A 13066-nucleotide genomic window follows, 5' to 3' on the forward strand; every position below is an offset into this window, starting at 1 on the left:
TTTGGGGGGATTTCGAGAGATTTCCAGATGTATCCTAACTTCTTTTGAAATGAAAAGCATGGAGGATAAATGTGATTTTATCAATTAACAGTTGAAAATGCTCTGAATTAAGTACAATAAACAATGGTGCTAATAAGCAAACTTCTTTTCCACAATTAGTATATAGTAACAAGTCACAGACCATAACCTAAGGAAATGCGTTTTATAAATGTTGCATTGCCTTAAATTAGCCAGCTGGAGGAAGCATTACTTAACAGTCAAGTCAGACTTAACAGTCAACAAATAATATAATTTAGTGATACTTTTAATAACGTTAATTATTGCTTTGAACTTTTGTGTTCCTGCATTACCGAGTGGGAGAGGAGAGACATCCAATTCTACAAGAAAAGTATTTATCCTGTAAACATTGTTGGAAGGTGTTTTAAGATCCTTTATTTAACGAAAGTGCAAAGATGCTTTAAATGCAGGAACAAAATTCCTGCATTTAAAAACTTTTATAAAAGTAAAAGTGCCATCTGCAATGTGTACTTAAACCTTTGAAACCTAAACAAATTGGTTCGATTTCTTTCAAAAACATCAGCAGAGCTTCACAAGACATGGGCCAAAACTTTAGGAAAATTAGAAAAAACGACTATAAGAAAATTACCTGAAAGTATGGGGAAAAAAAGGAAATAACAGACAAACCAAAAAAGGCTCAAAAAGATATGTATTTATTGTGTATATACTTTTTGTAACAATTTGAAATATAAAAATAGTAGAATTTTAAATATAGGTTTCTTGATATTTTTTCCTGTTTGTGTTTTCTTTAGGATAATTTTAATTTTTTTTTTTTAGTAATTTTCATGTCACCTTTCACCTTTCATGTCATCGCCTTTTCCCCCATGTTTTCCAAAGTGATTGAACCAATTTGCTCACTGTTCAAAAGGTTGGATATTTGTGGAAAAAACAGATGACAATCCAGGTTTCAAAGGGTTAAAGTATTAAAAATATAGTGTCATGTATTGCTTATTTTAATGTATAGCAGACCATAGTTCATAAGGTCAGCACATGTGAGTAGAATTTGCCTCTGACATTTAGTGGCATTACGCTAGTAGGTAGTACAAACAGGAAATACCCAAGTATAATTACCTTCAAATACTACTAAAATACGTTGTTTAAGTACTTCAACACCCCATTCATTCATCAGGTACACAGAGATGAACACCTGTGGGATGTGTCCCTGTCCTTGCCCCACTTTCGCACGACTATCGTCAGATGATCTCTCATTGGCTGTTCAGACTCTTTAATATAGAAGCTCGGCTCTGATTGGTCACAGGGTGAGCCACATGTTCAACACCAGCCAATCGGGAGGCCCCGGGGAAAAGCTGTAGTAAGGTTGTATTGCTAGCTAACTGTAACTGTTAAACACGAGAGCAGTGTTGAATAGTGTATTTTGGAGTATTCAGACACAGATTTATCAATACAGACATATATTCATATAACGAGCTATGCCCGGTGATAGTATGGACAAGCCGAACTTAGTTACATGCACCGCTCCTGTGAATATAGCTGTCATTAAATACTGTAAGTATCTCCTCGGCTTATCCTTGTGTAGTAGGTTTGTAGCTTTTGGAAGCTAACTAAGTTTAATCTAAACGAAAATACACGTTTCTTACGTGGTGACTTTTGTATCATGTCTCACTGAATACTAGGCGTTAAAGTTGAAGTTATATTGTTTTATTGTGTCTATCTGATGATACCTCAGTTATGCACCTTGTATGCAACTTTCTTTTCAGGGGGGAAGAGAAATGAAGACTTAATTCTCCCCATTAACTCCTCATTAAGCGTCACATTGCATCAAGACCAGGTATTTGAGTAAACACCATTGTCATCAGAGATATTAGAAATGTGCGTGTGTTGTGTGTTTGTAAGAAAACAAGTTCTCAGCTTTACCAGTGTGCTGCTTTGCAATAGGAGTCGACAGATTATTGACCTGGCCGATTATTGGGGCCGATATTTGGCGTTTTTCCTATTATCTGTGTCTTGATTGACCATAAAATTAATTAATTCAAGAGTGCAAAGAAGGTGTCAGCATGGGGGAACCTTTACTTGGTAATACCAAAAGGAGCTTTTTTTATTTATTCAGGAGTGGAGTTTGTTATATCACAAACTCTAAATATTGACAGAAAGATTTAAATTTTTGTTATAAATGCATATTGGTTCCAATTATCTATTATAGGTCTCATTAACTACTAATAATCATAATCACTATCGGTCCTGAAAAACCAATATCGGTCGATCTCTACTTTTCAAAGTGTAGTTGCTTTTGTTCAGAGCTGCTACAGTGGATGTGTTTTTTTTACTATCAAATAAAGTCTATAAAAGGAAGCAACGAAAGGAGAAAACTCAGTTATGCTTCTCATAGCATTTTTGTGTTAGCGTTAGTTTGCATTTCTTCTGAGCATTTTCATACTCTCACGGTATTTATATAGCACCTTAACCAGCTTTTTAACAAAAATACATGGAAATCTGACTTTTACAATGTGGGACCTTTAAAAGAAAAAATTGCAACAAAGTGCAAATACATGATTCTGATTATAGAATATAATTACCTTGCTGTTTGATTGTGCCTGCCTGATGCTCTGTTTGCTCTGAACATAAATGTTGTCATATATGTTGTGCAGATCTTGAGGCAAATATGTAATTATGATGAGATGTTAACAATCTGATACAGATCTGCCTTGCCTTCTCCCATCTTTTTAAAGCTGAAAACAACCACAACAGTTGCAACCAGCAGATCATTTCAGGAAGATCGTATATGGCTCAACGGCAAAGAGGAGGACATCACCCACCCGAGACTGCAATCCTGTCTGAGAGAGAGTGAGTCCTGTCTGTTTTTTCCCTCTGAAAGATTAAAAGAAAACTGGCAGTCGGAGGCCATTGTGTCATCTTTCTATGTTTTCTTTTTAGTTCGACGACTAGCAAGGAAGAGACGTAATGACGAGGACCCAGCTTTGGACTGGACCGGTTTGTCTCACAAAGTCCACATCTGCTCTGTAAACAACTTCCCCACTGCTGCCGGGCTCGCCTCCTCAGCTGCTGGATTTGCTTGTCTAGGTGGGTGCAAATTTTATTGAAAGCTCTTTCTTACATCTCTATTTTACCCAGTCTCCTCCGCTCTTATGCACTCTTTTGTCATTGTGTTGCAGTTTACACTCTGGCCCGGGTGTTTGGCGTAGAGGGGGAGTTGTCCGGGATTGCTCGGCAAGGATCAGGCAGCGCATGTCGCAGTATGTATGGAGGGTTTGTCCAGTGGATCATGGGACAGAAAGACGATGGAAAGGACAGTCTAGCCCAGCAGGTGGAGCCAGAGACTCATTGGCCTGAGCTCAGAATCCTTGTCCTCGTGGTAGGTCATTTTATTTTATTTTGAGTGAGACTGAGAGAGAGACTGAAATAAAGATGTGAGTCAGTTATGTCTTGGCACATTTGTGCTCTACTGGGAAAGTTACATACTAAATTTCTTCCTTTTATAAATGACAATATTTTGTGCATCATGTACAGCAAGCATCTTGACTAGGGCACAAAATGCAAACTTAAATGGAAAAGAGTGAAGTTATATTAGGTGTAATTAATGTGCTTTTTTTTACAGGCCAGTGCTGAGAGAAAGCCAGTTGGCAGCACCTCTGGGATGCAAACCAGTGTGCAAACAAGCTGTCTCCTAAAGGTACTTTGTTCACTTAAATTAGCTTATATTTTTCAATATACTCTCATTCACAAGAGTGGAGGTGAAGTTAACTTCCACTGTGTTTAAAGCCAACTTATTTTTACTCACAAGACTGTCGATCTTTTCTCTGTGTGTAGCACAGGGCCGAGTCTGTCGTCCCGGGTCGGATGATCGAGATGACTGAAGCAGTGCGAAAAAAGGACTTTGCTTCATTTGCTGAACTAACCATGAGGGACAGCAACCAGTTCCATGCAACTTGCCTCGACACGTACCCTCCTATCTTCTACCTGAACAGTGTGTCTCAACAGGTCATCAATTTGGTGCATCGGTATAACAGACACTACGGGGAGACGAGGGTGAGCAACTTTACACTTCTGTTACTGAGAGGGAGCAGACAAATATCAATGTAGTACTCAACTTTGTTGCAGTGTTGGGCGGCTGTGTTTTTACCTGCTGTTGAAGGGATACTTTGCCCATTTTTAACAGGCTTTATATCATAATAATGTGGTTAGTATGCGTAACTTAACAATGGTACACTTCACTCCAAACGGGCAGCGCCTGGATGTCCCTGTTTAAATCATGTTATCCACCAAATTTTCTCTGGAACTACTCAAACTACAGATTGTACTTCTACATTTTTGAATGCCTGCCAAGACAGACACAAAATAGAAGCAGACCCAGAGAGAGACCCGCCCCTCCTCTCCCGCTCTCTCAAACTCAGACCAAACTCTGCTCAAACTCTTCAACTGAGCAGCGCTGATTAAATAAAAAAAGAAAATTCTGTTACTTCACTGCCTATTTCCCACATAAAATGTCTTCAGAAACATATTTCAGTGCACTGTTTGGCTATAATATAACTATTAATATAATTTCTGTTCTTGTTTATTTTTTATTTTCATTTTTATTTTTTTTCATTTAAGTGAATGCCAAAGTCCTTTTTCTCCATTTTCTCTGGTCATGTAGCACCAATTTAAAAGGTAATTATGTCTTTCCACTGAATAGACAGCCAAGTTTTATGAAAATACCATATTTCCAGCAGTCAATTACTTTTATAATGCACTATTATACAACAATAACACAACTCTAACAATAAAAGAAAGCAAATAGGTGTTAACTGTGATGGGTTCAATTTTGTATATAGTATAATAAATGTAATAATGAATTGCATTCTGGCCGCTTTGGAGGTAGTTATTTATTTCTTAATTTTTAAATTGCTAAATTGCTCGTAAAATATCAGTTATGCTTTACGTGTTTTTCAGATAGCGGAGCTAAAACATGTAAACTACAAACAAGCTGTAGAAGTTCTGCAGGTCATTAGTCTGTGGCAGCATGTGTGTTTTGGGTTGCTTTGTATCAGTGTTAGTTAGTCTCAGTTCATGCAGCTGAATTTCTGAGATGGTGTAATGGAGATGTGAAACTTGCAGGGTGTTTTTTTTTAACCCTTTACATGATGGTCACACTCTGCTTGTTTCCCTCTAGTTGGCCTACACATTTGATGCAGGACCCAACGCTGTTATCTTCACTCTTCAGCAGCACGTTCCCGAGTTTGTTCAGACAGTTCGGCATTTCTTTCCCCCAGAGACCAACGGAGGACAGTGAGTTGACACCAGACTTACTTAGCTTTAGTGTGGAGTCCCTCACAGACATACAAACTAATGAATTCATCTAAAAATATGATATGTATACACAAACAGACAGTGATAGATGGGTGTTAGTATTAGTTTCAGATAAGCTGTTTATTAAGGTGTGTTTGATTTCAGCCTCTATGAATTAAGTCACTTAATGTTTCTTCCTTCTCTGCAGGTTTATTAAGGGTCTTCCAGTTAACCACACTGCTCTCTCTGACGAGCTGAAACGGGCTATTGGCCTAGAGCCCATGCCGAAGGGAATTAGCTACATTATTAGTACCAAGGTAAATAAATACACACAGATGTATCACTTGGTTGCTGCATTGTTTTATCAGTTTTATCAACTAAAAATTAGTTTCATCTATTTTTTTTATGTCGTGGTGTCCATCTTCAGGCTCCACGATATACAGCAGAAAAATGTGATACAAAAATTGTCAAATTTAGAAACAGATTTCGATTTATGTCCACATTTCCTTTTAACATGCTCTTACATAACCTTGTGTTGCAGTACTTCAGTTGAAAATTGTGGCACATATTGTGATGTACAGTAGTTCCTCTGCTTCAGTGATGTTACTCTTAAGAATTAATCCAGTCTTTGACTTGTTTAATGTTTTATTAAACAGCAATTTTTATTCAGGTTTTATGAGAACTAGTTTTAAAATACCTTTTGTTATACACAGTCACACCTACAGAGGATGAGTTTGTTAGTGTAACGATCATTTCTTCTTTTGTCGTCAAGGCTGGACCAGGCCCTCGTGTTGTGGAGGACCCCACTCTGCATCTTCTTGGATCTGATGGGCTGCCTAAAGAAACTGCGTGATGCACTGTAGCCCTTAATGGACAAAGTTCCACTGAGGAATAATGAAGCTGTTTCATCAGAGATAAAATCTGCATTATTCATTTGAAATTCAGTTTTCACAGATCACAGCAACACTAGACACCTCCCTGACCATTTTTAATGCTAGCATGTCCTTCCTCTTTCAAACTGCACAGGGAGGTTTTGTTTTAGCTCAGTCTTAGCTGTATTTGACTAACTGGTTCAGTCACAGACATGGACATGTGCCCGACTGTGATGTGTGAAACAATTCACTCTGCTGTTTCTTAAGGGCACTGTCAGTGTGCTCTTAAGCGATGCATAATGCAACCATAAATGCAGTTTACCTCTGCAGCTGACTGCATGCTCTCTGCTCCATCTGAATTTTTGAATTTGAATTCATGTACAGTATGTAGCCATATGCTTAAGGAGGGTGTTATAATTATGGACACTTTAATTATGTTTTCATTTTAATCTTGTGAAAACACAATTTAAAGGGGTACAATATCCTCAATATGAGGGTTTTCAGTTAGACATGCAATGTTAACATGGATTTATGATGAGAATTTTGCTTTTTTCACATGTGCCAATGAACAAAGAATCCAGAAATAGCAAATATTGTTGTTTTAATGAAGTAAACAGGGACGTATGCTCTGCACATCCAAAACACATTGCCTTGTCTTCAGCCCTTTCTGACCAGGACTAAAAGTGCAACTTATCTATATGCTTTCACCTTTAGTCCCAGTCCTGTTTACTTAAAATAGTCAAAAATGTTTGACGTTTTTTTATTCTTTGTTCAGCAAAGGCGCACAAAAGTTTTTCGGGTTTATTTTCATGAATTCAAGGTAACACAGCATGAATAATGAATATTTAAATGGTCTCTTTGTGGGTGAAGTATTTCTACTGAAATCAGGTAAATTTCATTCTGTATCATGACATAAAATATATTTTAGTCAATATAATTGTTTCCTGTTTTGTCTTTTGTCATGTCTACATCCAAGGTTGCTTTTGTAAGATTACTTTTTGTAAGGGAAAGGTGCAAAGGGGGGTAGAATAAAAATGTGCCAAATTTTAAAAGTGTAAATTTAAAAATGTTCACAATGACATTTACAGCCCAGCACTGTAAATGTCTTTTTTTAAAAAAAAACAAAAAAAAACCTATGAGTCAACGTTCAAAACATGACATGACATGACACATTTTAAAATTTATACAGAATTGCATTCTCAAAAGGGACAACAGCCAGCAAGATGTAGAGGAGATCCTCATACTGCACCTGCTCAGACTGCACCTGTTCTATAAATAGTTTTACCTGTCCGGTGGGTTTGACTGGCTGGCCCCTCCTCTCGCCCTGTAGTCCTGCATTACTCGGAAATGACGCCTGAAACCTCTGCCGCCCTGCCTCCCCGCCTTCATACATTACACACCTCACCTCTCGTAAATAAAGCTGCTTCCTTATAGAAACAATCAGAGCTGCGAGTCTATCTGTTGACTTACAGCCGTTTGCGGAGTCCGGGGCTGGTAAAGTGCACGCGATGGGGAAAATAGAGTGGGCCATGTGGGCCAATGAGCAGGCTCTGGCATCGGGACTCAGTGAGTATAAAAACATTATCTGAAGATTTTTTTTTAAAAAAATGAATGTTTAATTAACTTACATTTGCATATTAATAAAAAAAAAAAAATCATCAAATACTTCAAAACAGCTGTAAATTCAAGCCAACAACAAGAATAAAATAACCTGAATTTTAGAGCGTATGATTTTAACACGGGACTGTGTTTTATGTTATTTGTTTTAAGTTTTAATTTTATTTTCTTGCTTCCTTCTTTCAGTTCTGCTCACAGGAGGCATTGTGGGGGTGGCTGGACAGTTCAGAGGCTGGCAGTTTGCTGCCTATGCGATGTATCCTTTATACTTTGCATAAACCAGAAATTTCCGAGTTCTCTCTTGTTTAAATGAAAATGACTGAAAATGTTCCGTATCGTTTTTCCAAAGTCCCATTTTAAGTACATGCTATCAAAACTAAAGTTTGTGCCGGAGAAAATTGTTTGTTGCTCATGTTCAGCCTTTATATGATAACCTAAAAGTCAGAAGCCCTAAAGTTCAGATGTGATTAAGTGACCCAAGTAAATATATTTACTTTTTCCGAGTTAACATTAAAGCCTGGTCTTATATTCTGCCATTTTTAAGCTTGAATCAATCAGTCTGGTGCATTTCTATTTGCATACATGAATCATTATTGTTTTCTACAGTGAAAGCACAAAATACTAGTAAGTAGTTATCCTGTTATCTGACATTCTTGCAATATTTTGTATGTATTCCCTTTATATCAGAAACAATTGGTCCATCCATCATTTTCAATACCTACTGAACCTGCTCACAGTCACAGATATTTATTTAAAATTGCCTCAATGTCCCATCAGTGTTACTATGTGACTTATTATTGGTGAAGTCTGTGAGATGAATCAGCCTTGACAGATAGCAAGTGCTGCTGGCGTGTTTGTTTGTCTACTTGAGTATCCCAGAAGCAAGAGGGCCAAGGGTACAAGTGTGGCGAGAACGTAAGTGCACGGCATTTTCATGCAATAATTATTTTTATTTTTGCAAAATGTAGGCTCATTCTTTTGTCTTGTTTTCCCTCAGGGGCCAGTACTGCTTGACCGTGTGTGTAAAATCCTTTGGGCCACTGACAAGGAACTACTATGTCAGAGCATTTTTACATGCTGGGTGAGTTCATTCTATCTGACGCTTTCCTTTGCTTGACAGCATTCCTCTCATTCACCGTCGGTCTCTCCAACAAAGGACAAAGGATTTGTCTTTTATATCTCATCCCTCTTTTGCAGAATCTGTGTACCTGGAGGTTTTATGCTTGCTACTGTCCTTGGATGTGTCTGCCTGGGCATTGCCAGCCTCATTTACCTTGCAGTGAGTTGGTACCTTTTTGTCACACAAATCTCCAGTTATCACAAGTTAAATATGGTCAACTTTGATAAAGATGTTAAATGAGGCAGGAAGTGGTGGATGTGACATAAACAAGGAAATGGCTACAAGGAAGCGATTGTTTCGTTACTGGTACCTCTGTTGAGACATGGCCCTGCTGTTATGAAATCTGACCAGTCAGAGGTGACCCTGAACTGAACAGTACAAGATGTGGAAACCAAAGTTATAAAGCTTTCAAGGCTGCACAGTTTATCCACTTACAATTATGTTTACAGCTATGAGTGTACAGGATACCCTCCCATGACTGTAATTGGTATTTGAAAAATAGGTTTTAGCATGGGCTGATCATTAAGCAATTGGCCCCTGGGCGCCAGTATGTAAAAGGCCCCCTCACCTCTCTCACACAGGAACAAAACACACAGATTTTATGGCGGTTTGCCTCTTTTTATTTTGTTTTTCATCTTTCTATGGTTACTATGCAGGTTTGTGTGGTTTTGTATCTTTGAGGTAATTTTTGGGGTCATTTCATGTCTCTTTGTAGTCTTGTGTCTCTTTGTAGTTATTTTGTTTTGCTTTGCAGTTATTTTACATCTCCTTTTGGTCTTTTTGTGAGTTTGTGATACTTTAGAGTCTCCTCGTAGTTGATGATTTGAGTGGCATTTTGCAGATAAAGCCCTTCTGACACAAATTTGTGAATCCTAGGATAGCAAAAGAACGTCCGGCTCTATTCTCCCTATGAGTGGCTAGTACTCGTTGCCTTTGTTAGTTGAATTGGTTAGGTTTAGGCAAGACGACTGGGACTGGCTAGGGTTACAGAATGTCAGGGTAGGCCAATCAGAGGCAGAGAAAGACGGGCCATTCTTTCGCCCTCCAAGGATTTGCAAATTCCCACCCCTGACCCGGCCCCTTGGCATTTGTCAAGTAGACCCATTCAGTAATCCATCCATGGGTTTTAGGCATGCTTAACCATTTGAAACCTGAGCAAATTGGCTTGATTTCTTTCAAAAACATTAGAAGAAAGCAATGAGGAACTAAACAAGAAATGGCCCAAAAAATGAGCAAGAAAGTAATGAAAAGTTACAAGAAAATTACCTCTAAATAAGCAAATAAATAGATAATAATGACAATAAAAAGAAACGAGTATATGACCTGCAGAAAGTGCTAAAAATAAAATAAACAGAATTATAAATATATACAATTATACAAATTATAAACATATATTTCTGGAAAATTTTCCCTCTTTGATTAATTATATCTAATCATCTCACCGTGGTAATTTTCACAGCATTTTCTTGTCACCTTATACTATTTTTTTTTTTTTTTTTTTTGCAATTTGCCAGACTAGCAATGAACCCGTGGCTAAGCTGCTTGTTTTTTTCTCATGTTTTCAAAAGAGTTAACTTGATCTTAAATTTGCCAGCCATTACTGACTTGTATTATCTTGCTTTCTAGGCAGCCATCCGAGGTGAACACTGGGAGCCCATTCTCCCAAGGAAGGACATCAGCCGAAAGCCACCTGACAGCATCAAGGAACCTCCTCAGAATCCACCACCAAGACCTCCTCCTGACATGCGCAGGAAACGAGTAGACGACCTGGAGGGAGCAGCCTATGACAACCCCATTCCTGTTGGCGAGTAACCAGTCCAGTGCCCCATTCTCTGTATCCATCCCCCTGCCTGCCTGAGATCTTGGTACAATGAAACCCTTCAAAACCAGTCACAGTGGGACGTCCCCGGATTCTGTGATTCTGGGCAAATGAAAAGTTTAGTGAGGCTTGTGACTGGTTGTTACTACATGTTGGGTCCACACCTTCATACCTCAACCTTTCAGAGAAATAGCTTGAAAATAATGAAATCTAACTGCTAAGTGGCAACCAACTACAAAAGTTGTCAAAAGACTAGGTGATGTAGGTATTTTTATAAAGAGTATAAACCAATACCTGTTTTCTGTGCTAGCAACCTTACTGTGTATTTCATGGTGTGTTTCACCCACTTTTTTATGTTGCCATGCACAGATCCTATAATGTAATTCAATACGTACCTACACTCTGTCTTTACCCCGTATACTTTTGGATTTCTTGAGGTCAACTCATCACAGCGCTGTACAATTTCATAGCATTATTTGCTAGGATTATTTCAATGTATTGGATTTTGGCTGTGTCAGAGTATTGGGCACTTAATGTTATTTTGTGTCTGTACTTTGATATCTTGTAAATAAATCCCTATTTGCACCCAAATCATTATCTCTCCTGAGTTTGGCTTTCATACATCTTATTTTACAAGTTTCCTTTGGATGATTATTTTAAGTAATGACATTTGCAACTTCCCCCTTTCGCAAACACACTGGATTTCAATACTCTAGAATTTCCCTTTCTCATCTCAAGTGTTTATTTTCTCTCATTGTTTGTTATGTTTCTGTCCTTTGTTGGCTTATGATTATGAGACAATGTGTGATTTACACATATGCCTGGCTGTCAGACAAGTTCTGCGTGCTATTATCATTTCTATTGCAATGTCTCTAAGTTTTCCTTTTGTTGGTCACAGCTGACCTGTTAAGCAGCTGTAGTTGTGATACCACAGGGGTTAAATGATACTTCCTCATTTTAGTCTGTGGGGTTGTAACATCCGCCAAGTCACCTTTGTACAGTACTCTACATATACAGAATTATTATTTTGATTTATCTTATTCATTCTAATAAGTAAGATTTCCATAGTGTTTGTTTAGTTTAGTTTAGTCTAGTTTTGTAATCAAGAATTCATATAATAATGTGTAGTTTTCTAAATTTTATTTATTTTCCAGCTTTTAGTGCTGACCTCATGACAAGAAAGGATGTTTGATTTGTTTTTTGTTTTTTTTTAAATCTTGCCGTTCTTGTTCAGGCAGTTTTAATACTGCCACTTCCTGCTGCATGAGAGAACTAAAAACAGATTGTGTTGATCTGGAGCAGTATGAACTGCATTAGAGTTTTAGGCAAAGTGAGCCAAAGAAGTTGATTTATACAGCACCGTACACTGGAGCTGTTTCAAAGCACTTAAAGGTTTAACTTTAAAGACATACAATTTAATTGAATGTTAATTTCCACAAGATACAAAACAAAGTACAATACAGAAATAGCCTATTTTTAGTCCCTATATTTAGAAGTACTAAACAATACAAAGAAAAGGGACATTATAACATTATCAGAACTTAAATGATTGAGAATCACCATCTGACAGGCAAATGAACTTCATATATGCCAGGACCGTGAGTACAAATACTGCTGTCTTCCACCAATTATTTACATCATATAGTCCTTGCTTGCATTGTGCATTTTCTACTATGCATGTTGTTTGCCACACTCTACAGCTCTTCATTGTATTTGGACTTTATTTACTCATCTTTAGTTATTACTATAATATTTTTATTACATGTCATCTATGCAATAAAGACTGACAATATTCATAACACACTTAACTGAACTAGAATTGGTACAATTGTTCAACTGTGCAATTTTCTTCCCACCCTTGAATGTATAGTTAACATATATTGCACATATATTATATTGTTTAAGCTATATTCTTATTCCTATTTATTAGTTATTGTGTTGTACATTGTAGCATCATACACATACTTTATGTCTAACTGTCTACTAGTTTATAGATTCTATTGTAGCATAGGACACATTTTAATATTTTTTACACTTCACATACCCAGCATATTATACATATTTATAGTTCTAAATATTCTACATGCTAGTGTAAATATTGTAGCATATAACTATGTGTTGCAATGTGTTTATGTATTTATTACAGTACAGTATTATTTATTATTTATTATTTTTTTGTTTGTTTTTTTAACCCTTATGCAGCAACCAGGAGTCACATTCCTAATTTCGGTGTGCACAATACAATGACAATGAAGGTCTCCTATTCTATATTATTCTAAACCACAGTTTCCCCACAGGGATTAATAAAGTATTTCTGATTCTGGTTTTGATCCTGTG

At 37.3% G+C, this 13066-nt stretch overlaps 2 protein-coding genes across 2 annotated transcripts; both read left to right on the forward strand.

Annotated features, from left to right (window-relative positions):
- The first annotated feature begins 1326 nt into the window (after positions 1–1326).
- Positions 1327–6962, forward strand: mvda (mevalonate (diphospho) decarboxylase a). Its single transcript, XM_042488189.2, has 10 exons — positions 1327–1563; positions 1776–1846; positions 2745–2859; positions 2950–3096; positions 3189–3388; positions 3632–3706; positions 3844–4062; positions 5186–5301; positions 5510–5618; positions 6074–6962. The coding sequence occupies exons 1-10, from the start codon at positions 1488–1490 to the stop codon at positions 6152–6154; spliced, it is 1209 nt and encodes a 402-aa protein (XP_042344123.1). The 5' UTR covers positions 1327–1487; the 3' UTR covers positions 6155–6962.
- A 618-nt stretch (positions 6963–7580) lies between these two features.
- cyba (cytochrome b-245, alpha polypeptide) lies at positions 7581–11320 on the forward strand. Its single transcript, XM_042485989.2, has 6 exons — positions 7581–7739; positions 7977–8046; positions 8631–8705; positions 8788–8871; positions 8988–9069; positions 10537–11320. The coding sequence occupies exons 1-6, from the start codon at positions 7682–7684 to the stop codon at positions 10720–10722; spliced, it is 555 nt and encodes a 184-aa protein (XP_042341923.1). The 5' UTR covers positions 7581–7681; the 3' UTR covers positions 10723–11320.
- Positions 11321–13066: the final 1746 nt, after the last annotated feature.

This window comes from Plectropomus leopardus, chromosome 1, assembly GCF_026936395.1.
Source record: "Plectropomus leopardus strain MGB_pleo_1.0 chromosome 1, ASM2693639v1, whole genome shotgun sequence".
NCBI classification, from domain to species: Eukaryota; Metazoa; Chordata; class Actinopteri; order Perciformes; family Serranidae; genus Plectropomus; species Plectropomus leopardus.

Excerpts from the sequence above, each read along its gene's own strand:
- mvda (XM_042488189.2), top strand. The coding sequence starts at position 1,488 with ATGCCCGGTGATAGTATGGACAAGCCGAACTTAGTTACATGCACCGCT. Across the intron at positions 1,847-2,744 it reads TCACATTGCATCAAGACCAG|CTGAAAACAACCACAACAGT; the intron begins GTATTTGAGTAA and ends ATCTTTTTAAAG. Across the intron at positions 5,302-5,509 it reads CCAGAGACCAACGGAGGACA|GTTTATTAAGGGTCTTCCAG; the intron begins GTGAGTTGACAC and ends CCTTCTCTGCAG.
- cyba (XM_042485989.2), top strand. The coding sequence starts at position 7,682 with ATGGGGAAAATAGAGTGGGCCATGTGGGCCAATGAGCAGGCTCTGGCA. Across the intron at positions 7,740-7,976 it reads GGCTCTGGCATCGGGACTCA|TTCTGCTCACAGGAGGCATT; the intron begins GTGAGTATAAAA and ends TCCTTCTTTCAG. Across the intron at positions 8,047-8,630 it reads CAGTTTGCTGCCTATGCGAT|TGCTGCTGGCGTGTTTGTTT; the intron begins GTATCCTTTATA and ends ACAGATAGCAAG.